This window comes from Scatophagus argus, chromosome 14 (genome assembly GCF_020382885.2).
Source record: "Scatophagus argus isolate fScaArg1 chromosome 14, fScaArg1.pri, whole genome shotgun sequence".
Taxonomy (NCBI): domain Eukaryota; kingdom Metazoa; phylum Chordata; class Actinopteri; family Scatophagidae; genus Scatophagus; species Scatophagus argus.
Genome location: NC_058506.1, coordinates 2279919 through 2307572, shown reverse-complemented (window position 1 = coordinate 2307572; position 27654 = coordinate 2279919). Strand labels below are relative to the sequence as shown.

Sequence of the window (27654 nt, the reverse complement as noted above, 5' to 3'; positions counted from 1 at the left end):
TCTCTTCATTTTATGTAACATCACAGACCAGAATCCATTCTTACAATTGTTTCATTGTGTGTCCTTAAAATACGTCTGTGCGTTGTTATTTTTTTCCTCTTCCACAAAGTTCTCCATTCAGACCTCTAAACCAACCCTTCACAGAAGTAATGATGCCTTTCTGATCTGTCTGCCCTTGAAATGCATTGAAAGGTGGCCATCCATCTTGGTGAAATCGTTCTGTTCCCCCACTGGAATATAGTTACATTGTGCTCTCTGCAGTTGGAAGATCAGCAGTCCTATACTTTCATTTGCTGCGCCATCTCAAAGCTGACATGGTTTGTCTGCCGTCACTTTCAGCTCAATGGCCCTTTTGGCTCCTGCGGATGAAGGGCCTGCCAAATTCTATTACACGCTGAATAAACCAACGTGTTCACCTATGAGAAGCAGGCATTATAGAGTCAGTGGGGTAATGGATACTGTAAAGTGGGTGTACTACTACCACAACCTTGAGTCTTTGTTTATGGGAGCATGGAAGAGAATCAGTCTGTTACAGCTGAATGTTTGTCAGCTATTGGTTATCAAGCTATAACATTATACTGGGAAATATATCCTGGCTTTGTGCACCATTGGCAAAGACAATATGAAGCTATTGTTTGTGGTTATTACAGAAGCTACACGTACTTAAGCTTCTGCAAACCCCAAATTTTTCTGAATGTCACATGAAAATGGCAGAAGCCCTTACTCGATATAAAAGTTTAGGGCTCTCCGTGGCTACCTCTTCACAGTCATCCCAAATAGGAGGTAATTATCTCTTCTGGAGACCACATGCAAATAAGAATCACAGAGTTTGTTTTGAGGAAAATTCAGACAACTAGGAAGCATCTTACAGCCTGTCTGGCCACACAGTGGAAATTAGGCCAAGTAGCCACAGGCTATATCTGTTGTGGGCAGAGGTAAACTGCATTCATTTGATGGAAAGATGGTGCAGTCTAATGAAACATGATGGAGAATCCACTATGGCTTTTGTAAAGATGTTTTGTCAGTGCTGTTGAATTACCATGTCATGAAAATGGGACTGTGTGCATTACCTGTAGATATTAAATTACACCACACCAAGCCAATCAGCATTTTTTTTTTTAGCTAAATAATGTTTTTACCTTATATTATCCAAACCACCTAATGTACAAGTTGTTATATGACTAGAAATTCAAAGAAAGAGTACATACTTTAAAGCAAAAATTGGTGTTCTGCTATTATTATTATTATTATTATTATTAGTGAGAACTACATTGTTCACCTAATAGAAAAAAAATATAGTGATAATAATTTTGGTTGTAATACTTTGACTCTGAAAAAAAAGATTACTCCATTTGCCAATAAACACTTCAAGAGTTAGAAAAGAAGAACAGCACAGTGAAATAAATGGTAAATTCAGTCTTTATTGCACTGAATGGACTCTGTCCTCTGTTCTTTCCCACAGACTTTTCTGAAGAATCTACTAAGTAAGGCAGATGTGTCTAATCATTTGGGCTGCAGGGTGTTTTTGTCCCCAGAATGCCGTCCAGGCTGCATTGATGGTGGGATGATGGTTGTGGTTTCAGGCTCGGGCCTGGTAAGAACAGCTGTCCTACAGCTGCCATCTCTCCTGCTTTTGGGGGGAGGGTGGAGGGTTGAAAAACAGTCCCAAACCTCCTGGGTCAGAGCCCTGGTATGGCGGTCTCCCTGGCAACTGGAGTAGAGACTGTGGTGTGTGTGTGTGTGTGTGTGTGTGTGTGTGTGTGCATCTGTGATGTGTGTACAGTATATGTGTGTGTCTTTGAGCGAAAAATCTGGCCAGTGAGAACCAGAGTACTGGGGGTTAAGCGTATGGGGTCGATCCTCACTTTATCTGTATCGCTTTCATTTCAGAGACTATTGGCTTTGAGTGTTTCCATGAGATAATGTGGGACAAGGCCAAACCGTCATCCCCCCCCAAACCAACAAACAACCTCATTCAAACCAAAATATGACGATTAATATTCTGTCTCTTCCTCTTTTCCTCTAACTATTCTCTAAGCTCAACACAAGGGAATGCGAAGCCCCCAGAGCAGGGCAGGACATTGAGAAAGGGGAAAAAAGGGAAAGGAAAGGAGGGGGGGAAGAGAGATCAGTGAAAAGAGAAGAACGCGAGTTCAGAATGAAAGAAGAGCGAGAGAGAGAGAAAGAGAGAGCAATGGTGAGAATAAGAAAGAAGGGGAAAGTGGTGGAGAGGAGAAGGAGAAGGAAAAGCAGGGAGGACGGGATGAAAAAAATAGGGAACGTGGATATCTGAGGATACTTGGCTTTGGCCCCATCAAAATAGTGGCTGTCATGCTTACTCAACCCTCCTTCCTCTGTCTCTGTTACACACATACATGAACAAGCACACCCGAAACCCTTCCAGGCAGGTGTCTAATCAAATGTAATACTTATTAGAAAAATGTTTAACTAACACTAAAACGATGTGTGTCCTCTCAAAAGAGTTTCATATAATGTTAAAGGTCAGAGAGTACAAGTTAATGTAACTATTTTCATTTTTTCATCAAAGTAGTCTAACTTGTTACATTAAAACAAATGTTTAAACTGGACAAAAGAGCTTAATTAAACATAAATATGTGGGCTTCTAGACTGGCACCAACAACATATAGAGTTAAATTACAAAATTAAATATCAGTCAAATGTGAGCAATGCACATTGACTGACAGACAAGAGGAGGTGCAAATTTGAACAAGAAAACCAATCAAAAACAGAGCTTTACATTTTGATCACACATTGTCCAATGAATGAAGCCTGTCCAGACAGGTCTCCCTGGATGGAAAACAGATTTAAAACAACAGAATGAATGCTAAATACATAAACATGTAACGTACAACGTACATAGCCTTTTACTGAAAATGATATTCATGTGCAAACTCTTTGTAATCATAAACCTTTTGATTAGTAACTAATTTACGCTGATCAGCCATAACATTATGTTACAATGGCACCTGGCAGTGGGTGGGATAAATGAGGCAGCAAGTGAATGCTTTGTCCTTGAAGATGATGTGTTCAAAGCGGAAAAGGGGGCAAGCAAATGGCTAGATGACCAGGTCAGATCATCTCTAAGACATCTGGGATGTTCCTGGTCTGCGTTAGTCAGGACCTACCAAATGTGGCCCAAGAAAGGAAAACCAGTGAACTGGTGACAGGGTCATGGGCGGCCAAGGCTCACTGATGCATATGGGGACTGAAGGCTGGCCCGCTTTGTCCAGTTCAATAGAAGAATTTCTGTAGCTCATATTGCTGAAAAAGTTAAAGCTGCTTCCGACAGAAAGGTGTCAGAACACACAGTGCATTGCGGTTTGTTGCGTATGGGGCTGCATAACTGCAGGTCAGTCATGCTGACCCGTGTCCACCACCAAAAGCACTGCAATGGGCATGTGAGCATTAGAACTGGACCACAGAGCAGTGGAAGTGGCCTGGTCTGATGAATCATGTTTTCTTTAACATCGTGTGGACGGTCAAGTGCATGTGCGTCACTTACCTGGGGAAGCTATGACATCAGGTTGCACTATGGGGAGAAGGCAAGCCGGCGGAGGCAGTGTGATGCTTTGGGCGGTGTTCTGCTGCGAAAACGTTGGGTCCTGCCATTCATGGAAATGTTACTTTGACATGTACCACCTACCTAAACATTGTTGCTGACCAAGTACATCCCTTCATGAAAGAATTCCCTGATGACAATGGCCTCTTTCAGCAGGATAATGCTAACCCTGCCACGCTACAAAAATGGCTCAAGAATGAATCTGGGAATGCAACAAGTTTTAGATGTTGACTTGGCCTAAAAATTCTCCAGATCTCAGTCCAGTTGAACATCCCACAGATGTTCAACTGGACCGAAAACCAAGTCTGATCCATGGAGGCCCCACTTTGCAACTTACAGGACTTAAAGGATCTGCTTCTAACGGCTCAGTGCCAGATATCACAGCATTCCCTCAGAGGTCTAGTGGAGTCCATGCCTTGATGGGTCAAGGCTGTTTTGGCAGCAAAAAGAAGACCTACTCAATATTAGGAGGGTGGCAAAAATGTTATAGCTGATCAGTGTCATTGTGTCAGTTTCAGTGTCATTTTTTTTCGGTTAAGGTAACAATATAATTATATTGCAATTACATTTGTTTTGTAATTTATTCACATGTAGCTAGTTACATGTGACAGTTACAGGCACAGTGAATGGATGCAAGACAACTAATGTTAACTTTTTGCTGAAAAGAATATTTTCACATGTAAGCCTTTGTAATATTTTGATCTGTGTGACAGTGACTTAAAAATACATTAAACTTTTATGGGTCAGTTTTAAACATTGCTGTTTATTTATATCCAGACTACCTTTGCTTGTTTTTTTCCAGCCAATGTATATTGATACAGTGGTTCCTCAACCCTGGCAATTATCGTATACAGTGTATTCTCACACTTAAACTTCAAATTATAGCGCCCACCAACCTTCTGTGCAAACACATTTGATGAAACAGCCTCAGTTTGTGTTGTCTTTAGTGAGAAATACCGTACAGTCTATTACAATAAACTCACAAGACAAAAGCTTAGTAGCAGGTGTTAGCTGTGACACATGAGCAGTTACTGTGCATTGGCTGATCAAGGTGTCAGAGGAGTGTGTGTTTGTGAGTGTGAATGTGTGTGTTTTTATAGAGAAAAACTTTTTACTGACATAAACAGCACATAGTTTAAACTGAATTTAGATTTACACCCATGGTTTTTAGAAAGGACAGTGACTAATAAAACTGTTTGAAATGTAACACATTTTAGAGCCAAATCGGCTCTGTACTCATATTTAGATGTAAATGTATGCACATATTTTAAACATTCATTAAAGCAACCTGAACCTTAATGCACTTAATGGTAGTTTTTAACCTCCTGTTGTATAATAGTGTTGGATAATACTTGTAATGCTGCGATTTGTGTGATGCTTGATGAACTGCATTAGAAGATTTTTTGTTACTTTTTGTGACAGATTCAAACCTAATATGAGCTTTTGTTAAAATGTGACATTACTGTTCCCAAAGGACTGAATATGAATTAAGATAGAGAACAAAATAATGCAAAGAAAAAAAGAGGCACATTTGATGATAGACCAGCAGAAGATTTACAGTGGCTTTTCAGAATAAAAGCCCTGTCAGGAGGCGAGCTTTTGATACAAGGAAGACGAGCGCACAACAGCTTAACATGAGTGTTATATGCAGTGTGAGAGAAGAAGGCCAACCCATTCTCACTCCCAGTGCTTCACATACAGCAGCCTGGTCAGTGGCATTATGCTTCTGAGTATACTGTACTCTAACATCATTTCTTGAGTGGCCCTCTTGTGTATTTCCCTCTGCAGAACAGGGTTCCTTTGTGTGACCAAATGTATAAGTCGACTTGTTTTTAACTTACATTCTATAAACAAAATAAGCAATGTGACTGAACTTACATAACTAATGTACTTGATATTTTCCTCTACTGAACCAAGTAGTTTTGTTGCCTAAAACTAACCAAAGTGGGTCTATTTCACAACAGTCCAAAAGTCATATTATGTGATAACATGTGAATGTTTGTCAGCAAGTTTTATTTTCAAAATCACTTGACTCAGAAATGTATTTTTGGTAAAGTTATTTCACTGTGATATTTGGGCTTCGATGTGCAGAGTCTGACACTAAAAAGACTTTTCTCATTCATCTGCTGAAGGAGGAAAGACTCAAATCTCAGTTTGATACATATAGGTACCTGCTGGATTTATGACATCACACCTGGTTTGGAAACCAATCAAGATCTAATGTGTAACTAAGTGTGATGTGGAAACTTCAAATCCCTGAGTACACAAACACAGAGAGAACATACTTTTCACTGAAGTAGGAGACATCTTGTGCGGAGCAACTAAACCTTTTAAATGAAAAGTATTTGCAGATTTACAGATTCTGTGTTTTTTAATGAGGGAGAAGGAATAGAAGGAATTTTAAGGATTTGAACAGAGTGTACAGATATTGGAAACAAATTGTTATTCAAAGCAGAATATTTTTTATTTGTCTTAGAACATGTCAAGAAAGGAGTTTGTTTCCAATTGATATACCAGCTTGGAGGCCAAAATAAATGAACAAATGAATCACAAGAATCCTTTTAGTGATACTGTTAATGTCTGGTTCTGACTCTTCTCCAAAATGTGAAATACCTAAGGTTCATCTTTGATTGTCATGCGTGACTTGTTGAATTGAGGATCCTTTTCGATGTAATCTAATGCTCAAGTCAAAAGCAAAAATCGGTTTACTCAGAAAGGCCAAACTGCCTCCATGATGTTATGCCTTTACAGAAGTAGGTCCTCTCTCCAGGTTTTCAGAGTGCACATGAGTGGAGACATGAATTTCAAGACACGCAGACAAATCTTAAAATGTGATGCATTCTTCCTCTCAATCAGAAGTGGGCCAGTTTTGGTTGCCCAATGACAACACCAAACATAGAAGGGCTGGGTGTTGTTTCCATAGAAACAGACCTCGTGCGAAAAGGTCACTGTCAGAGGTTTTTCTTAGAAAAAGAAAGAAGGATTATAGGGGGGGCGGGAGTCAGACAAGAACAAAAAAAAAAAAAAAAAGCAGTTTTATTATCCATTTTTATACATTCCTCTTCCCCCACACGAATATTCTAACAATGATAAAAAATGTAGGATTTAAATAGCACAATTACATGGCTGCGACTGGTGAGAGCCCCTTCCCTTTTTTATTATTATTTCTTTATTCTCTTTTGAAGTTGGGAATTGAAAAGGGAGAGTGGTCGACAGGCTGCGTGATGCCTGAGCTTTGTGTTTCGGTGCAGATACGTCGCCTGCCTGCCCCCTCAATCATTGGCAGCTCCTTCCTCTCTCCCCTCCCTCTCAAGTCGTTTTAATTAAGTCAGTCTCACTGGCATGGTAGGCAAAGATAATTGGAGAGGGTTTTTGGATGCCATTTACTCTAAATGGCGCCTGTTTCTTCCCATTCTCTCGCCTTTTCTCCACTCCCACAGCTTCTCCTGCCACCCCTCCCCTTCCGCTCCTCATCTCCTGGCAAGGAGTTACCTATCTTCCCTTTCCTTCCTTTTTTCTCTGCTTCCATCTTATATTCAAACGTGAAATATGGATTAACTTCTTCTGTGTGGCTGAGGGGACGACTTCCTGTGAATTGCAAATTTTGGCCAACACTGCAATTTATTTGAAATGGCAAATCAGGCAAAGCAATTTACTGGAAATGAGGAGGTTCTTTGAACTTTTCTCCTTTGAAAAAGTTTGTGTTTTCTCATTGCTGAAAAATATCTTATAGGAGTGTCTATTCCATACTTTAGTGAAAAAGTACAATTCAGAGAAACAAGATGAGATTTGATTCACATCTTTATTTGTGTGAATGAGGTGTCAGGGAATGCTTTAAGGCTTTAAAGAAATTGCATGTTGTCAATGAAGTTCAGAGTTGTATTGATCTTATATTACTTCCATATGTCAGGAAGCGCTACCTAAATTTAAACCAAGCCACTTTGAGTTTATTGAGTACAAACAAGGCACTCCATCACTCTATCTCTGTATTCACTTGTAATTTGTGGGGTAGCATAGTAGGAATATATAGTTCATGAATTATATCCAATACCGAATGCATGACTGATGGGACAAACCATACACAGTGAAAGGTGGAAGTACATGTGTCCGTACTAATCCATGTTAGCAACACTGCCAGTGTTTCAGTGGTCCATGCTGCATGTCAACCATGTGGGATTTGTCAGTGTGTGTGAGTGTTAAGTGTTGGTGTAGGGCTCCTTCCATCAATCAGGTAGGGCTGGGCTCTGCTGCTGAAAAGGGTCTACAGTGGGCCACCCATTCAGTCAGGCGCTCTGGGGAGATCCAATGTCCTTAGTGCCTTAATGCGCTCCAGATGTCCCTTCAGCCGAGAGCGGGAGAGGGGAACTTAGAGGGGGAATGCGAGGCTTTAGTACCTCAAAGCAGGCCTCGATCTGGCTCATAGACTACAGCTCTGGTTTGTCAAATGTTCTCCTCAGGGGGGTTGTTGTTGATGCACCTGCAGTTTTGTGTTTTTGATAGCTGAAAGGAGTTACTTCCCCATTTATTACATGCCGAATAGCATTTGGTTTTGTCTCTCAAATAAGTGTTTAAACATCTTTGTGTATTCTATGTAGTCTGGCATGGCTTTGTTTTCTCTGCTTCTGTCTTCCCCCTCCTCAGTTCACTGGGGGTGGACAAAAAAAAACAAACATGATTTTGAGCCTTCTATTTCCATCTATTTACTACTTGTCTCACATAAAACAATAATAAAACAATACTAGTCATTTTCATTAATAACAGCTATTAATAATAACAATTAATATGTGCTCACATGTGTAAAATCACACTCAGTGCACAAAATAGAGGATTAAGCAAGTAACACTCATTTTAAAATGCTTCTGTGTACTAGAATATTTGCTCTGACACACATCATCAGAAAAAGAAAAACTTTATATGCTCAGCATTAACATTATGGTGTCCACTCATTTTTTTTGTTTGTTATTATAAACTCATAAAATTTCACAGCACACACATCCACATTTATGAGGAGTTTATATGACCTGAGCTCACCTCAACCACTGCAGAAATCAACCAGTCAAGGCAGATTTTCGCTCACTTAGAGCCGGGGTGTGCTCCGAGGTTTCTGCCTTCTAAAAGGCAGTTTTTCCTCGCCACTGTCGCCAAGTGCTTGCTCAAGGGGGAATGTTGGCTTCTCTGGATTACAAAGTTTAATTAAAGAGTTTGGTCTAGACCTGCTCTAATTGAAAAGTGTCATGAGATAACTTTTGTTGTGATTTGGCACAATATAAATAAACTGAATTGAATTGAACTGAATATCAGACTAAAGGGACGGTTTACCGCAAGATCAAGAACATTTTTCCTCATGCCTGTAGATTGTTTTGGTGTGAGTTTATAGATATAGGCCATAGATGTGTGTGTGGCTTCTCTCAATTACAAATGGACTGTACATATATACTGCTTTTTTACTCTGATCAGTCACTTTCAGTGCTTTGCAACACGAGCCACCATTCATTCATTCACACACACATTCATACACTGGAGGCATTATCAACTACCATCTGTTTGTCCACTGGAAGGATGGACTCTGGTGGAACTTTGACAGGCATTAGAGTCATGTTAAAGCTGGGGAAGGTTAAGTTGAAGAAATGAGCAAGAGTGCTTTATTTTGAAAGAACCTAAAGATTTGTGGATTAATGGCGGGTAAGCTCTGACAACTGGCACCATGGCCATGCATGGCGGCTATGTGCAGTGGTCATTCAGTGTCCCCCATCTCATCACAGACTGTGTGGCTACGAGGCCACACTTCACACAGATAGTACTTTTTACTGCTCCACTGCAATTCTTTCTTAAATGTGCTGGAAGGGAAGGTCCTTTAAGGATGAACTCGTTAAACCCATTTTCTCATGCTTGGTTGATATGTTTTTCTACTATTTTCTTTTCTCGTCTAACAACTTCTCCAGAATGACCTGGCACTCCCCATTCCCTTTTGCATTTTCCCCATGTCCACCAAATAGTCTGCAAACCTCTTTATCCTTGGCTCTCCTCATCTTCCCATTCCTTTCTCTTCCACGTTCTCTTTTATTTTGAGCTCTCTTTCCACCCACCTTCTCTTCACACTGTTCTTTCTCCTCTCCCTCCTTCTCCTGATTGTGCCTCTATACCTTGGCTGTCCAGCTCTTTGTCCATCCTCCCCTGCCATGCATGCTCCACGCCTCTCCCCAAGGCATTTCAGAGGAAATTTAATATAGGTTTGTTTGGTGTTTCTAAGAATTCCATTCGTCTACCATCTCTCTTTGCCCCCAACACTAAGACAAACAGAGACTGTCCAGCCAAGAGCAGCAAACACCACTGGTGTTGGCCTCATTATTTGGTCTTCACATTTCAGGTGACTCCAGCTCCGCTTCATTTTCTGTTTGTTCCCTTCTCCCTGTTTTCCGTTTTAGAAAGCTTCAGTTCTCTACTGCGCTTATTGTGCAGAAATATGTGAGCTCATCTGTAAAAAAAATCCAGTGGCATCCATATGCTTTCATAGAGTTTATAGATTTCTACATAGCGTATATGGTTACATATATGGGCTATGTGACAGCTTCTTGTTACCTATGTACAAATATGAATATCATATCACATGAATATCATCTGTATATAAACAGTTAACAGATAGCATCAGAATTTTTTCAGTCAAATCTAATGTATGCTCACCACAGACACAATTTACCAGAGAAGGCACATAAAGCTCAATCAGGTTGGAATCATACACACACTGCAACAATCAATAAAACTCACTCTTTATACTGGCAGTATCCCTACCATAAGAAAGACAGTGTTCCTTATAACTTCAAAACTCGCATAATCATCCGCCTCAGTATTTTTCTTCAGTCATCCAGCTGATTGTCTGCACCGAATGAACAGGAACCACCAGCAGCCAAATCAGCAGGACTTTCCATGATGCTGATTTGACTAAATGTAATCGACTTTAGGCTAAAAACAGAAGTTGTAGATAGTTTAAAGTTTGTGACTCAGACTTTCAGTACGGTTTGTCCTGGATAACCTTTTATACCTTTTTAGACCTTGCTTACAGATTCATTGGTTGATGCAGGATAACACTTGACTGATGTTGCACATGTGCAGTTTTTTTTCTTCATGATCTGATATTGAAGCCTGGCACTTTGTGCAATGTAGACGGAAAAAGAGGAGTTAAAAGCTGGAGACTGTGTAAAAAGTTTATGCAAAATGGCAAAAAGAACATTTCAGGTTTTTAGCCAATCTGGAAATGAATTTTCTCACCCTTTTAAAAAAAGAAACACTGCAAAGCAACAAAAATATTCTTCTCAACTGCCTCCCATTGTATTTATAGTCTTTTTTTTTTGTTATTATTGTTTTTTGTCCTATGATCCAAAGAAATTCTACATAAACATCCTGTTTTGTTTCCTGGACGATGAAGAGTCGAAAAGCTTTTTTTGGACTCAGTTTAGACATGCTTTTCCTGAAAGTAGGGTTCAAATACAAATAATGAAACAGATTTCCTTGTAGACTCTATTCATATTTAGTATAAATTTGAATACAGATATTTTAATTAAATAAATAGATAGTAGCTTCATATTACAACCCTTCCTACACACTTTATCTACCATACATCTATAAATCTAAATATCTAAACAATGATAGAAACCTTTAGTAGCATACCATGTAAGTATATAAATGTAAGTGTACAGTTTTTATGGTATACAAATATATGAAGCATGCAAATGACCTTGGACAGCTGTACCGCACCCACTTGCCAGATGTCTCCTCTTTGCTTCCTACTTTGCATGCTCAAAGAGTCTGACCTGTCATTGCCCTGGATGAGCTCCTCAATACAGGCCTGCTGTACATGCCAGTCTGCTCACTCATACTCTGGTTCTGTCTGACCTGCAGCAGCTCTTAGCCTGCCTCCCTTGTCCCTCCAAGACAAACTCACCACCCTCCCCTCTCCAACTCAGCTGACACTCAAGTGGCTAACATTGCTGACACACACAAGCACACATACACATACATAGAGAGAGAGCCACCCACCTGCTAATCCCCTTCTCATTAATCCCCCGCCACTCTCCTCAAATATTCCCTTCTGCTGATCTCGTTGTGAAGGAGTGTGTATGTGTGTGTGTTGGTGAGGGTGGGGGTGTAGTGCAACAGGGTCTTCTCCAGATGCTTGGGTCCATTTCAGTTTGGTAGAACATTTCCAGTTTTTAGCATATGCTCACCCACCCTGGAGTTTAGGGCAACATAAACTCAAACATCAGGTGCTGCCAGTAACACTGCTGAGGAGCCCTTAATGGACTGTTACAGACATGTTCAACCACCTGTTTAAAAGGCAGACAAATAGAAAACATCATTATCAAGAGCCCATTTTCTTTTGTTTTTTAACTTTGAATTTTTAAAATGAAATGAAGCAATTGATACAGGACCAAATTCAGTTTTGGTGGATGAAATCAGAATCAGAATCAGATTTCCTTTATTTATCCCCGAGGGGAAATTCTTTAAGTCCCACAGCATTGTGTGCATTTAAAATGTTAAATTTTAGTTGGAACTCTCACTTTTACTGTAGGCTAAGCATGCTTCCACAATCTCTAGAGATGGAGAGTAAATAACTGATTCATCTTGAGCTGTGTTTTTTGTTTTTCTATATTCAGTCCAAGCTGTTTAAGCCCATCTTATATTCACTTTAAAAAAACAAAAACAAAATGTGGTGTCTCCTTATATTATCTGGAGCTTCATTCCCGAGACATGTGGACAACTGAACCTACTGGCTGTTTATGGGATGCATTAGCTGTGTTCCCATGGTAACATTCATCCCATTTATATTTGCAGGTCCATTCATGATAAAGACATCTCAACTCGAAATGATAGGTGTGATTATCTGGGGTATTGGATTGCCTGCATGCTTCATTTCAAGCTTCATTTTCCATATGATATCTGCTCTAGTATCCTCTTGTAAAGTATGGTGTCAGTGTTTGTTGACTTGGGAAATATGGTGAGCTTGGTTAAATATTTGAAAAGTCAAAAATGAGTTAGAGCACAAGAAGCAGTGTGTTTATTTTATTAGCATTTAACCGAAACCACAATCTTTCCCTAACCTTAACCAAAGTGCTTTTGCTGCCAAAATCTAACTACACACCAGACTCTTGGATTTGAATGCTCACCATGCATCCCAACCACCTCCCACTTCATTAACTCACAAAACATTGCCACTGAATGAAATCCAGCCAGGAAATTTGTTTCTGTCAAAACATACCCAATAAATGTAATTTCTAGGAGACAGCATTGGCCATAGAGCTTCCCCTCAAAATTTGGCTCCACCCTCAGGACAAGCTTTACACTATTTGCCCCTGTAGTAGTAAGACCTGAAGAACAGTTAATGTAATGAACAATTGAATTCATTAACCTGCTTGAGTTTCCAAAGGCAATACAGACAAAACAAACAAACAAACAAAAAAGAAAACACCATATGTTGTCCTTTAAGCATGAACTGTAGCTTATAGAAAATATGGAAGTCATAGCTCAGTGCTGCATACAGACATGAGAAAACATTTTGTGAGGATTAAACTCTTGACAACTGTAGAATTGAATCAGCATCCCTTTGACACAGTGACAGACAAATGTGTAGTTCAGGTTTTTCATGTAAAACCTTGTTGATTCTATGCATTCAAGTCTTACTAAAGCAACTAGCTGGAGAAGCACTGACTGATGTGCCTACACTTACAAGCCATCTAATATGTCTAATATGTTTTAGAACAAAGACCATTAAAAAAAATTAGTCCTATGGTAATACTTGGCCAAAGGTAGGGGTAAATTGAGATGTCTAGGTGAAATATTTGGTCCAGTTTTCAGGAATTAAAATGCTATTCTTACTTACCAACTCAAATGCAAGGTCTCCACTTTTCAAGGGGTTCCTGCTTGATTCTGCTGGGCACAGCTGTGTTAGATTTTGGGTGTGACGCAGCTGACAAAGCTGATCACACCCATTCATTTGAATGGCATAAAGAATCTGGTCAACTTTCAAAATAAAACACCTTGTGCAGACTGAACCTCAAAGTGGTCCTGATGGCTGTTGTGTGAGTGTTCGCGTGAATGGCTATTGCTCCTGATGAGCAGGTATCACCTTTAATGGTATCCTCTGCCACCAGTGTATGAATGTTTGTGTAAACGGGGTAAATGTTGGCTTGTGTTGTAAAATCAAGATAATCTGAGCAAGTCAACAAAACTGGGCAGCCAAAGTGAAATGTTCTCGGTGGGGTATAAAGCCATGTGGAGGACAAAACAAAACCGTGTTTCAGCCAGAACACATCACATCTGTGCTTGGTGGAATCAAGCTGTTAATCCAACTGGTTTACACGTTTCTTGATTTGGCTGAGAAATCTGAGCCTCCATTTGTACTGCATTGCCAACATGACTTTAACAGTAGAATATAAGACAAAGTATTTAAATACACAGGTCACTCTGTGCACATCTATTTCAATTTTTGAGGGTACACTGAGCCATTGATTCAAAGCCTCAACATTGCTGGCGCTTTTACCTCACAACCTCCATTTGGAGAAAACTGTGGTTCAGATCCACGATAATGCTAAGTTTATGACCCCGTTTTATATGACTTTGACCTAAACATGTAATAATGTCCAAAATGTGAATTTTAATCAGGTTGCAAGATTGATCACTTTTCTAACATTCATTTTTTTTGGTTTGGTTACCACTCTCTCCTTGTGCTTGAGTCCAAGATGGATTGAGTAATATAAACCATACTTCCTTGATTTATGGTCACATAGTTTCTTTTTTATAGTTATTGATACAAGGATTAGATCTTTTCTTTCTTCTTGTTACACACTGTCACAACTTAACCTGTTCTCCCATAATACATTCTTACACAAAACATAAAGCCAAATAAGACATTTCACTTCATCAGTTCAGTTCATGAGAAAATGAATTAATTTTACTCGTATCACCTTTAGTGCAAGTGCTTTTGAGTTTGTCAAACATAATCTTGGAACATACACAGACTTTATTATTATTATTATTATTATTGTTATTCTGTTAAGAGTTATACATTAATGTGAATAAGCCACCCTGCATCCAGTGTCATTCACTTGTCAGTCATGTCGCCTCACCAGTAGCTAAAGTTGTTCTGGAGTGACATAGATGACACTCACACACTGTGATAAGGAGGTATCCTTTTTAGAAAAGGAACCTCACAGATGCAATGGCAGATAACTGCACAATGTATGTACCAGCAAACATGACAGTGGAAGAGGCCTGAAGTGGTAGTGGTGTTGGGGGGGAGGGAAGGGGGGGGATTCAGCAGAAAACTCTTGTAGATTACATTTCCTCTCCATGAGCTTGACAGTTCCAATTTCAGCTCGAATTTTTCTACCTTCAGTGTTCTGATGGTTATCAGCTCAGCAGAGGAAATGCTCCTCCTGTGTGTGTGTCGACCACAGAACGTAGTCACTCTGGCCCGCACCACCTTTCAACATCAAAATACTGTTACTCTTGGAGTTAGCTGAACACAGCTGAAAGAATTTCAAGGTACATGCAGGAGTACATGTACACATTTCACGCAAAACACCTAGGAAAAAGAAGATGGCTTGATTATAGCATAAGTTTGCTTCACTTCTGTGTTTAAAATCTTATTTTACTTTAGTAGAAGGGATTGGTGATTCTAAATATCAAGACTTGATGCTGTACATACTGAATGTGCTAAAAATTATCTTACCATCTGAATGAGTAAGTGAACTGTTATCATCTTGATGTTTTGGAGCCATGCTTGGATGTGATAGAGGCAGCCACACTTTACCATGCTCTATGGTCTGTTTTACTCAAATGGGATCATCATTTACAAACATGAACATCAGTTCAATTGAATTCAACTGAAAAATGAACATTATGATGTCTTTAAGAAGACTTGAAACTAGTGACTGAGACCATAAACTCATTAGGAAACTGTTAACTGAGGTAACAAATCAAGAGAGAAGTAGGCTCATTTTCTCATAAGCTTACATACAATCAGACTTCTTTTTGAACCAATTGAGTCTCCCCCTGCTGGTCATGTGAAAGAATGCAGGTTTAAGGCACTTCTGCATTGCTTCACTTGTCAGAATCGGAAGTTCTGTTCATAGTTGTCTGTGGTTTGGATCTCTTAACTTTTCCTCCAGCTGTTAGATGTTGACTATTTGGTTCAGGCATTCAAGCTCTTCTGAGGGACTGAAATCCTCTGATTTCATATCTAATGCCATCATCAGGTCAAATATTTTAATTTTCCCAGTACTTTGGTTTAGAATGAGAATCAGTTGCACTTTGTTTAACTGGCAATGTTTCATGCTAACATACTAAACCACATTGCATTTATATTTCTTTTTACTCACTGTTGGAATAAGTCACTGCATCTCTGAACACCACAGTTAAACATGAGCCTGCATACTTGTTTTTGTCTGTCATTGTTGAAACAGAGCAGCAAGTAGCAAGAACAACAAATTAGAGTACTGCCGAGTGAGATGCCCGACCAGGATCATTGTGTTTCTTGATCTAGTCAGTCTTTTCTGCAAAATGCAAAATATTTCCACACCTCTGATTTATTTCCGAGAGGGGAGTAAATATCCATATAATCTTTTCTGAGCTGCATACCCTTACCTGCCTTGTGCTAGCACTGTTTGAATGCTTTGGAAGGAGACATTTAGACCAAAACACTGACACAGGCATGTAATTGAAATTTCAAAAGAAAGATGCTTGTTAAAAATGATATGAATCGATGTTTTCACTTTGCATTCATCATATTGGATCTTTGATCACTGAATCTAATTAATTCATATAGATGGATTGTTACACCACTCCTGATGAGCATTTAACTCAAAGCACCTAAGTCCAGACCAAGCGTACCTTAGTGTAGACTCTTACTCTTGTCAAACAAGGCTTAGTAGTTTCCCTAATCACTTTCCCTATATAGTTTTGTTAAGGACTTTTAGCTGCTGAAATGATGTAACGGTTAGTATTTACAATAGCATGAGATGTGGGATAGAGTCAAAATAAAGGAACATGTGTAACGGTGTGGCTCACTGATGTGTTATTGCTATTTTTGGCCAACAGTGGAGCTCTATGGCTCAGAAAAAGAGGATATATGATATGATCTGATATACACACAATACTTGTTAGAAGGATGGTTTGATCTTTTCGTTGGATTCGTTGAACAACAACAAAATTATAAAATATCTCTCAAATTGATATGTCTTGAACTTCTCGTTCTACTCAGCATCATCTCATCTGTGTTTTTTTGAGTCTTCTGCACCATACAGATACTCGTGCAGTGCTATTTTTGTTGGTGGAGGGGAGTGCAATGTTGGCAATCTCCTCCCAACCCACCACCCGCTTCCCAGGAGTGTGTGTGCTCAACTGCTTCTATGAGTGTGTGTGTGTGTTTGTTTTAGGAAATGATGCAGCGCCAGTTTGTGTAAATTTATCCACGACAGAGCTAAAACAAAAATAAGTTCAGTGAAGCAGGTCCGACAACCGTTTGGTCGCTGCACACCATGTTTGCCATGTAGTATATGTACTGGAGCATGTCCATGTTCTTATTATCATTTTTTATGTAGGAGGATTGAGGAGTGTGCTGCAGACTTCTGGGAGGAAACAAACCTCCACACTGGCATATTTGAATTGGAACCAATGGAAAGCTGTTTTAATGAGTGCTCTCTCTAATATTTTGCTTTTTAGCAAAGATGACCTCTGTTCCAATAAACGATTATTTACCATTAATGAAGAAACACAGGAACCAATCATATAATACCATATATAATGTCATATGCACTGATTTAATTTTTGGGTTGAAACTTTCCAAATTTTCCAATACTGTACTATACTTAATTTACATATTTAGTCCTCTGTTTTCTGTACTCCCCTTGTTAACCCCCTGCTATTAATTATCCAGCCCTTGCCTATGCTATAGTTACTAACTTGGAATATGTAACTGTTCCTTTAACACACTAGAAACTCTACTTACTCATATAAATGCAGGCACTGTAATTATTTTTGTCAAAAATTCTTGATTTCAGTGATATATTAAAAAATATTTTTTTAATAAAACAGTTAAAATAATTGTTAAATTCTTAGTTAAATGCCACAGTTTTGGAGTTTTGCCTCATGCTTTGCATTTTAACTGAAGGAGCATGAGTAGAACAGAGACTTGCATGACCTTGCTTTGCTTTCTTTCTGACTTTTTTTAGTAAGGTTAAAAAAAAAAGGTTTCAAATCAGGCACCTCTTGATACAGATGATTAAAGATGGTACAATCATTTACCTGCAGCCTCAATATTCGTTTCATCTCTGTCTTATATGTTTAGCCTCTCAGAAAAAAAAACCCTCACCTCATTATAATAAGGGCTTTCAGCTATGCTAATAAGGTTATTTGCATGCAAACCACCTGTCCTTGGGGAATTACAAAAATGTTCCACTGTACTGTAGTTTTAGCACCATTCATTTTAGTTGAGACTTTAATCTGATTTTTTAAAAGCAGGAAGGAACACAATCAAACCGGAATCTGTAATATCCAAACAAACATTTGCATAAATACAAAGAAAACAAGAATTGCAGTCAGATTGGAGCACTGACGCCATTGTCAGCAGTTAGAAAGAAAGTGATGAATCTTGCAAACTGTCACCCGAGGGAAATCCTTGTGTCTTCATTATGGCTGTGGGGCATATTTGAATATGTGAAGGACGTTCATTAAGAAGTTCAGTATGAGAGAATAAACTGGAAAGGTTATAGATTTAAACCCAAGCATAAAATGTCATTGGAAATTGATAAGGACAAGTCATTCCAGTGAGTGAAAAGAAGAATACAGCAAAAGACTCAGTATCCTTCATGAAAGTACTATCATGCTGACAGTGATGTTGGGACGTATTGCTTTTGTTACAAAATAGTAACAATAATAAATAACAATTTTAATATTTTGAAGGGTAAAGTTGCCTCTTGCAGATTCATTCAGATACATTCCCGTTTGTTTTGCTGACTGTAGCTTGTGATCATTTAATTCATTTCAGCTTGCTCAATGGCCAACTCATTCACAACTCATCTGTCAAGGTTCATAAGCAGCAAGCGACACATTATGTTGATTTTGTGCAAAGTCTCTTTGAATGTTTGTGGTACAGTTGTGTGCTTCTTGACTTGATTCTTTTAAATTAGAATACAATGACCGCAGAAGCGCATGCTTGTTCTTTGTGTGTTTTATTTCAGCGTCTTGACCTGCATCTCTTGCTACAATGTTTTCAATAACATAACACTCAGGAACTTCCAAAACACTGCAGAGATATGCAGCCACATACCAACTTCTTCCCTTTGACCCCTGAGATGAAACCTTCCAAAACATGACCTACATCAGTCCGCTGCGCCTTGCCACTTTTTCCACGATCTTGCTGAACCTGGAGTTAACAATGTCCACAACAATGTTGAAACATCCTTCAAATCCATGCCTTATCTGTCTTGTGGGTGAGGATGAGTTCAATCAACAAGAGCAGATGAATAAATAATACTAGTATGAATTGTAAGTGTGTGGTGGTGAGGAGCAGGGTGTTGTGAGGCAGGGTGGAGGGAGGGCTGCTATCTCAGGTTAATGAGGTGGTCTGGGAGTGCGGACTGGGTCCTGACTGTAGTATGTGTGGAGCTCGCTTTAGCCTGGGGGGGATTTGTACCCCTAAGACCACTGGTGAGACTATCTTTGCCTCCGGCTGTGTATGCACTTGCACCTTTGAGTGTGTGTGTAAAGATGTATGCGTACTTATGTGCTAGGGCAAGAGACAGTGTGCCTGGTATTGCCCTCAGGATGACACTGGTAGAAGCTTTGCTATCTGGGTGTTTAATGTTGGCATTTTTGCATTAATATACATGCCTATGTTTGCATGCATGCCCATTCCCACTAGTGTGTGGGGTGTTTGTGCTGTGATCTGTGTGTTTTCTGATTTCTGTGTTGGGTCCGACCACAAATGTGTACACAGCCCCCCACCGCCGCCCCACACCCCCCCTCTGCCCCAATCTCATTACCATTCCGCCCTTCTCTCCACCAGTTTACTCTGCACCATCAAGGCCTCGCCTCCTGGTGTTTGCATTGTAAATCAGCCCTGACAATAAGGCGATGATTAGATCCTACTCATATTCAAAAACACCTGATTTATTTATTCATCTTCCTCTCTTGCATGGCATCGAGATGCATAATATCTGACGAAGGTGACATATCAACTTCCAAATTTTATTCATTGCATTTGCAGGTCAACCTCTTAAGCCAACAAACTCAAACAGGACAGATTAGATGAGATTTTGAGGTGAAGATGTGCAAATGACAGCTCCTTGGCTCCTTACATCAACAGAGAGGCTGTTCGGCTGGTTCTCCTCTTCATGCATTAACATGATATTAGATCAGGTATGAGAATGGGTTAAAGTGCTGAGGTCTGTCACGGTTTCAACATTTAGGGTGGATTTGAATCTAGCCTTGAGTATAAAACTGTGATATGCTGTCTCTGTTTTCATGAATATGGGCAAGATGTTATTTATGGAAAGCATCAGGATTCCAGAAGCGGATCCAATTGATCACTACTTAAGTCAGACAAGTCTTTGCATCGTTGTTTGTGAGGAATTGGCATCATGGGGATTGGGTTAGTTTTTCAGAATCGCAGAATGCCCTTGTGAAATTATTTTATTATTTTTTCTAAGCACTTCTGTGGGCAATGAAAGCAAATGGACTGTCCCTCATGTGATTTTGTTTTTTGTTTTTTTTTTTGAAAACAGCATGGAGAATTTTCCCTAAGAAGAACTTGGTTGGTAATCAATACTAAGTGAAGTAAATAAATGTACACATAAATATCAACATGGTTTATTTGAAGGTCTAGTTGCTGGACCAGTAAAATGAAATGAAAATCCGCGGGGCTCAGACAAGCTTTCATTTCTTCATTCCTTGTATCCCCAAAACAAAAACAACCAGCACATCCACTTACATGTGACTGAAAGTACAAATCAAAAAACATCGAACAAAAAAAGTGAGACAAATAAAACATACAAATCAACATCAAACATTGTCTGACATGTATGTCCAACTTTGGTGAGGCCTAAACACTTCATCTAGTGCCCACATTGCAGTGCTTTCCAGTGGGGAAGATGTGATGCAGTGCTGAACAGGCCACCGCACATGCTGGTAAATTAGTTAGCCACCAGGTGCCTCTAATTGGTTAAATAGTAAAAGGTTCCCTGTGTGTTTTTATTGCAGAGGTGTAGTAGTTATGTGTGGTGTAGTAGTACACCTGAGTCACATAATAAAACAATTTTAATCTTAAAGAACTGAAACTGTTTCACATTAAAGCGTCGTAATCTTCTGCATGCCCGTCCCCACCTTTTTGTTGTTTTGCACCTGCCCCTCAGACAACAGAGTCCACCAGCAGCCTCTGCTAATGCGTTAAACTATGATATGATAGTAAACATTATTCCACGCAAAGATTAGCATGTTAGTGTTGCCATTGTGAGTACGTTAGCGTGCTGACAGTGTTTCGCTCAAAGCACCACTGTGCCCACGTAGCAGAGCTGCCAATGTGGCTGTGGTCTTGTTTTTTTTTTTTAACGTTCAGTCTTTCATGCTGGGTTGAGACTGAGTTATGTTTTGCTCCAGAGTGCTATAAAAATCAGAACATCACAGTCACAGTTGCATAAAACAGCTAGCTCACCAACATGGTTATTTTCAGTTTTACATGAGGATTGAACCTACCTTTGCTTTCAAATTTGTGTGTGTCTATTAACCCTGTCACCTTTATACACTGCTTTGTTAGTTTTTGTAAGTGTTGATAATTCAACATGAGAGAGTCATATTTTTGGCAAGTCTGCTTTTAATGAACCGGTGCAAAACTCAGGTGCCAGGGCAGAGTCTATGTTTAAATGACAAAGAGGATTCTTTTTTTTTTTTTTATCACCTGAGCTTGTAGCAGGAAGCATTCCCATTCTGCATTTAATTGAGGTTCAACACTATGCAATAAATTCACCCTCAAACCAAGGCATTCAAGAAAAAAAGCTTTGGACATGGTTGAAATGTGGAGACCAGAGGCAGTGATCACATCATATGTGCCCAGATATGGATTTTCATTTCAATGGCATGGTAGACGGGGTGAAACTGCAGCTATGCCACTGACGAGCCTTACATCAATACAACAGAGGTCCATTCTGTGCCTGAGATTTGTTGGAAAATTGAATGCTGAAAAGAAGTGTTTCTTACTGCACAAAATCCGATGAAAGAGTATGACTGCCTCCAATTCAAATTCACAAAACCCTTTGATGTTTGTTGGAGTAATTTTATGCCTACTTCTCATTTTCCATTTTATGCTTGCTTTTGAATTTTGATTGCCACTACAGGCACTTTTCAATTGATATGCATTATGAACTCTGTAATAATTCAAGGCCTTTGTTGAGAAACAAACATGCCATTTGTCCTCAAAATGAAATTTATGACTTATTGTGTAACCGTAAAACTTTGGTGACTTCAGAGAGAGTACTTACTTTTTTTTTGTGGGAAGAGATTTGTACTATAAGTTTCATGTGGCTTTTTTTTGTGTGTGTGTGTGTGTGTGTCTTTAATTTCACTGTTGGAATTAAATATCTTGTTTGTTGGTGTTTTTGCACTGTTCTTGTCTGTTCTTGTATGTACATTCATGCTTCAGCAGTCATGGTGTGTGTTTGTGTGCATATTATGTCTCTGTGTGTGTATATTTATGGAATGCACGATTGCCTGCTCAAATTTGGCGTTTGGTGGCTCGTTCCTTCGAGGGATGGCGAAACTTGAGAGACCGCCTAAAATACTGTGCAGTAATTGGAACTGCTTTATCTTCAGTCTCATCAATTAATGTGCAATTTTCCATTTAATCACTAACACGCTCACTGCATTTGCAATTAAAATGAGGACTGATAACAGAGAAGATGCCTTTCAGCTGATACCAGTTGGAATGAGAACAGAAACTAGAAGACGCAATCAGTACACAAAATGACTCGCAGAGACATGCACATGGCACACAAACAAGTGTGAACACACACAGTGCAAACAGCAAACATGCTCATGTACTGCAGCGCTGAAGACACACACACTCGTGCATACACAGCAAACACAAGCACAGTATGACATGATAGAACAGCTAAAACCCCAAATTAGAACCCGTCAATTGAACTGAACCAGCATTTACCATCAACACGTTGGCAGCAGTGTTTGATGTCGCTCAAAACGAGAAGGGTGTCAGCCAGTTGTCTCGTCTCTGACTATTCCACACACAGACATAGACAGGGTCTGGGTCTCAGCAGGGTATGAGCTCACTGGCCAAGAAAGTCATGCATTGCCCTGATTCTGAAGACAGGGTTGAGATGTTTGCTTCGCTGTCTGTCTGGCAACAGGAACCTGAAGAGTACCCAATGTAGAGTGCAGGTTTTTATACACAGAAGTGTGAGACAATAAGAGAAGCATACAGCAGGGGATTTAAAGAAATGAAGTGCTGTGTACTGCTGCAAGGGTGTTCATTCTCACCAGAATTAAATACACAGTGTTTCTGTAACACACACTTTTATATAAGAGTCCGTTGACTTGATGGAATTTATTTTTTGGATGATATCAATATATTTACAGTATCTCACATGGTATTCTTGTAAAAATGATTTGATTGTTGGATTTTCATGATGTCAGAAGTTCACAACTCACACACAGTGCAAATCCTTAGCTTTAGCAGTCAGGGGTATTTACCGCCATTTTTATTTCCTGAGGCGTTAGCCCTGACCGATGCAGAGATTTTACTCAGATGTTCCAGTTCCATTTCACTAGCTTATAATCAAGTGCTGTCCTCTAGGTCAATACCACCAGTGCACCGGTCCAGTGTAATTGCTGCCTGCCTTTCATGGCCACAGAAGGCTGCATGTACATTATAAGGCTTTTTTTCCAATAAGTCCAGTGGCTCAAGGTATTCAGCCAAATTTATGAACAATGTTGATTTGACTGTCAGTACCAAATTGAACCACAGAAGTGTCCATATACATTGTTCTGTGAGCGTGCTTATGTTTTATAATGGTTAAAAGCAGTACAGTTTGATAAATTGAAGGCTTAATAAAGTTTACCCTCACATTTATCAAAACACTCTTTATCCCCCTCAGGTTAAATAGTTAATTTAGAATATATTTCATGCAGCGTATACACATAGGTTATATGTAGCTTCAGGATGGAGTACCTGCTGTTCTTGCCTATAGTAAGCCGGGGTGATGGTAGGGGGTCTGTATGCGTGTGTTTGTATGTGTAATAGAACCCTGAACCAATTAGCTCCTTCAGTGGGGGTGGGGGCGACGGTTACAGCCGTGTTCCACAGGGTACAGCCTTCAGCCCTGTGGGGTCCCGGCCAATAGCAATTAGCCCACCAACAAGAGCCCTAATTAGCCCTCTTGATTGGCTTGGTAATAGTGCAACAACAACACCAGCAGCCAACACATAGAGACGACCAAGGTGACTCCACCACAATGCGTTGTTTTAAAGCCAGCTGTACTGTAATTAGTAAACAAGCATAGCTGTCTGTAATTGGTAAACAAGTAGTCAGGTTTGTTTGCAGTGTCATTATGAACCTGCTGGTATGTAAAGTATTTCTGTAAAGTGTTCCATGATTGAGTCTGTGTTGCTTCGTTTTCTTTCTGCTTGGCTGACATTGTTAGATCACTCAATATTAATACATCATGCTGGCTGTTCTGTCAGCTCTATGCAATACATGGCAGCAGAAGATAGAGATAGAGCAAAGAAATAAAGTAGTAAAAGGAGATGGGGAAAATGTGTGCAAAGGAAGAAGGAAATGTGGCATGAGTATCTCATCTCATATTATTTAATCATAGCAGCACCTGGTGGTTGCTGCTGTAATAGAATTTATAATCACGACTTGCACTGAATTCATGTTTCTCTGTTTTATTTTCTGTTTTGTTACCAGTCTCAATGTGAAGCTGTCCCATGATGCAACATGTGTCCCCAGCACCTGCAGTGACAATGATGGCCACCCAGAGCGTTCCTCCACCATCATACCAGGAGAGCCAACAGGTCAGAGGTTACATCAGGACTGACCTCAGTACACTCATACACTCAACAACACACACTTTTAAGCATTAACAGTAAAGGCCCTGTTTTTCTTAGTTTCTTACTGTGAATGATGGGGTCCTGAACAAACACACCATGTATTATACTGTCAAATAGAAGTGTTTTGCAAATGTTTAGATACATTTTTGTATTTATGTTACCTGTTAGAAGTGGGCGAGGCCCAATTGGTGGTGATTTCATACTGCGTATAATCCGAACTTAGGGATCTAAAAGTTTGGATCGGTATGTTGATCAGTTCATACAAATTAGCACTGTATTAAATTGCTATTTAGAATGTTTTCCCCAAAACTTTAACTTACTGTAAATTGTTTTCTCATGGTAATTTTTTAATTTTCAAAACAAAGTTTCCAGGTGATTAATTATTAAATTAATGACTTCTACTGATGCCAACTAGTAATCTCATGATAATTTGTATATTATTTGTATATAATACAAATGATTAAATAATAAATAGCATGTACAGTAAATGGTAGACTGCATGTAAAGTAAAAGAAAAAGTTAGATTTAACCCTTGGGTTTTGTTGACACTGGCTTTAGTTTCTCGCTGTCAAAAAATACTTCATATAATGGGGTTAAGAGCAGAACATTTACATACATAATTAGTGAAAAGGTGACTGGAGGAATATTATAGTAAACATCTCAAAAGTGACAACTACAGATACAAGTCTATAAGACATGAATACAAGAGTAATACATACTGCATGTTAGCATATGGAATAAGAGGTCAAGCCCCAGCCTTCGGTGTTCAGCACAACATGTGATGCCACGTATTCAGTGTAGTCTAACTGTGGCTAGACTCAGGCTTTGTCTAATGCTACAGACCGTACTGTGGAGTGGAGGCAGAGCAGGATCATTGGACCAACTAACCCTCCTCGTCCACACCACCTCTGTCTGCTTTCGCCCAGAGGATTAGTGCCAGGGGAGAGCTCCAGAGCTCCAGTCTGCACGCTCGGCAAATGCAAATGAGAGCTAGTTAAGTGTGAAGAAGCTAATTTATTTCCCATTTGGTGCTGGGATTAAGACTTGAAGCTTCCTCCCATCCCACCCCAACTCAAAAAAAAAAGGGTGTGTATGTGTGACAGGGTTGGAGGGGGTTGTTTCTCTCATTTCCTGAGAGAGAACGAATGAGAGAGGAAAGTGGGGTAAAGGATACAAGTAGACAATGGATTTGTATTTGTAAAGCATGTCACTCTCCTGCCCACCCAGCAGCACAAATAACATCAAAAGAAGTTAAAAGATTCTCTGTTGAGTCCATGTTGAACCACCATTGGTGCTGTGACTCTCCAGAGTAATTATTCAGCTGCCAGTTATGAACACGCTGTTCTGATGTTAAACAGTACTTGAATATTTATCATTTAACAGGAATCTATATATGACTTGAGCATGCCTTGTTCAATTACTGAATCTATCCTGTCTCATTCATTTTACTAAACAGCTTCATTACAAGCTTACTGACCTGTCAAGCAACACGGATTCATTCCAGCTACATCCTCATCTGTAGTCTGTCAGAGTCAGATGCATGTTGCACCTTGCTTTTGTTGTTTGTTGCATATTGCTTTTGAACTGTGACTGCTTAGGCTTCACAAACAGCTTCATGTTTATGAGAAGAAGTCAAAGCATTTGATTAACCTCTTATTTCGGTCTGATTGACAGTAAATTGAGGAGCATGTTTGAGTGAATGAATGATTTGATTTTGTTTATTTTGTATTTTGAGTACATAAATATTAACAAAAATAAAAAGCTGACTTATCCCATTTAGAGTACATAATTTTAAATGACATAAAAATACATACATTTTCTGTCTTGATTTCTTTATTGAATTTAAGTTCCATCTTTATTTGCTTAAATACCTGAGTGGATCAAATGTAGGCTAATAGGCCCTATGAAAGTTTTTTTGTTGTTGTTGTTGTTGTTGTTGTTGTTTTTAACATGCTGTTACGTTCTCAAGATTGTAGGTCTATTGGTCAGTACACAGTTTTGATCCAGACTGAAATATCAACTGGATGGATTATGGAATTTTTGTACAGACACTCCATCAGCCTCAGCTTTACTATGTATTTAGTGTTAAAGTAGCTAATGGTAGCATGCTAACATGCTAAACTAAGATGGGAAATATTGGAAACACAGCAGGTACACCTGCTAAACATGATCATGCTAGCTTCATCATTATATGCGTGTTAGCAAGTACGCTGTAATGCACACCCAGACTCTGGAATCACAGTGTGCATTTGCACTGCTTCATGTCCTAAACTGAAGAACCAAACTGAAAACCATCTTACCTGAAGAAAAGCGACAATATACTTGAAATGTAATTTTCTGATTGTTTTTGTGTCCCCAGATGACGGGCAACACTCAGCAGAACACCAAGACCCCACAGGTCCATATCCCAGCAGCCACTGCAGCAGGAAATACCTCTGTCAGTGTGACCCTTGACCCCCAGGCCCAGCTTGAGTCTGACAAGAGGGCTGTTTACAGGTTGGCTCAATGTCCTATGAGAGTTTCATGTGTCAATGTAGGGCTGGCATATCTATTCTGGGTGAACTATGCACAAATCTGAACTTCAAAAGTTTGCCAGGATCAGAATCATCACGCTTAGAACACTGACCATTACCAACTAGCAGTGAAACACCGTTTTGCCCCTGAATATCCTTTCACTTGTTCTTCCTTTGAAATAATGGTTGCATTTTCTCTCCAGCCCCATGCTGGCTTTATGAAATTGTACGAAATTGACTTGATGTGCTCCTTGAAGGGTACTTGCACTAGTGTTGTTTTTAATATGTTCTCTTAAACTAGCCATGACATAAAAACCTTTGAGAATTGTACTTGAGGGCTGCTTCCTTCAATTTTCACTTAAGTGGCATTCATAAACTAAAGAGAACCTTCAGTAAACACTTTCACTCATCAAAGGAAAACACCTTCAATTTCTTTGAATTTAATCAATT

General features: G+C 39.4%; 1 protein-coding gene across 1 annotated transcript in view; it reads left to right on the top strand.

Annotated features, from left to right (window-relative positions):
- pknox2 (pbx/knotted 1 homeobox 2) overlaps nt 1-27654 on the top strand; it is an 83295-nt gene that overhangs the window by 18449 nt on the left and 37192 nt on the right. The window contains exons 3-4 of the mRNA XM_046411473.1: nt 24549-24655; nt 27051-27187. Coding sequence (XP_046267429.1) covers nt 24569-24655; nt 27051-27187 — 224 coding nt within the window. The 5' untranslated portion in view covers nt 24549-24568. The remainder of the gene's footprint in view (nt 1-24548; nt 24656-27050; nt 27188-27654) is intronic.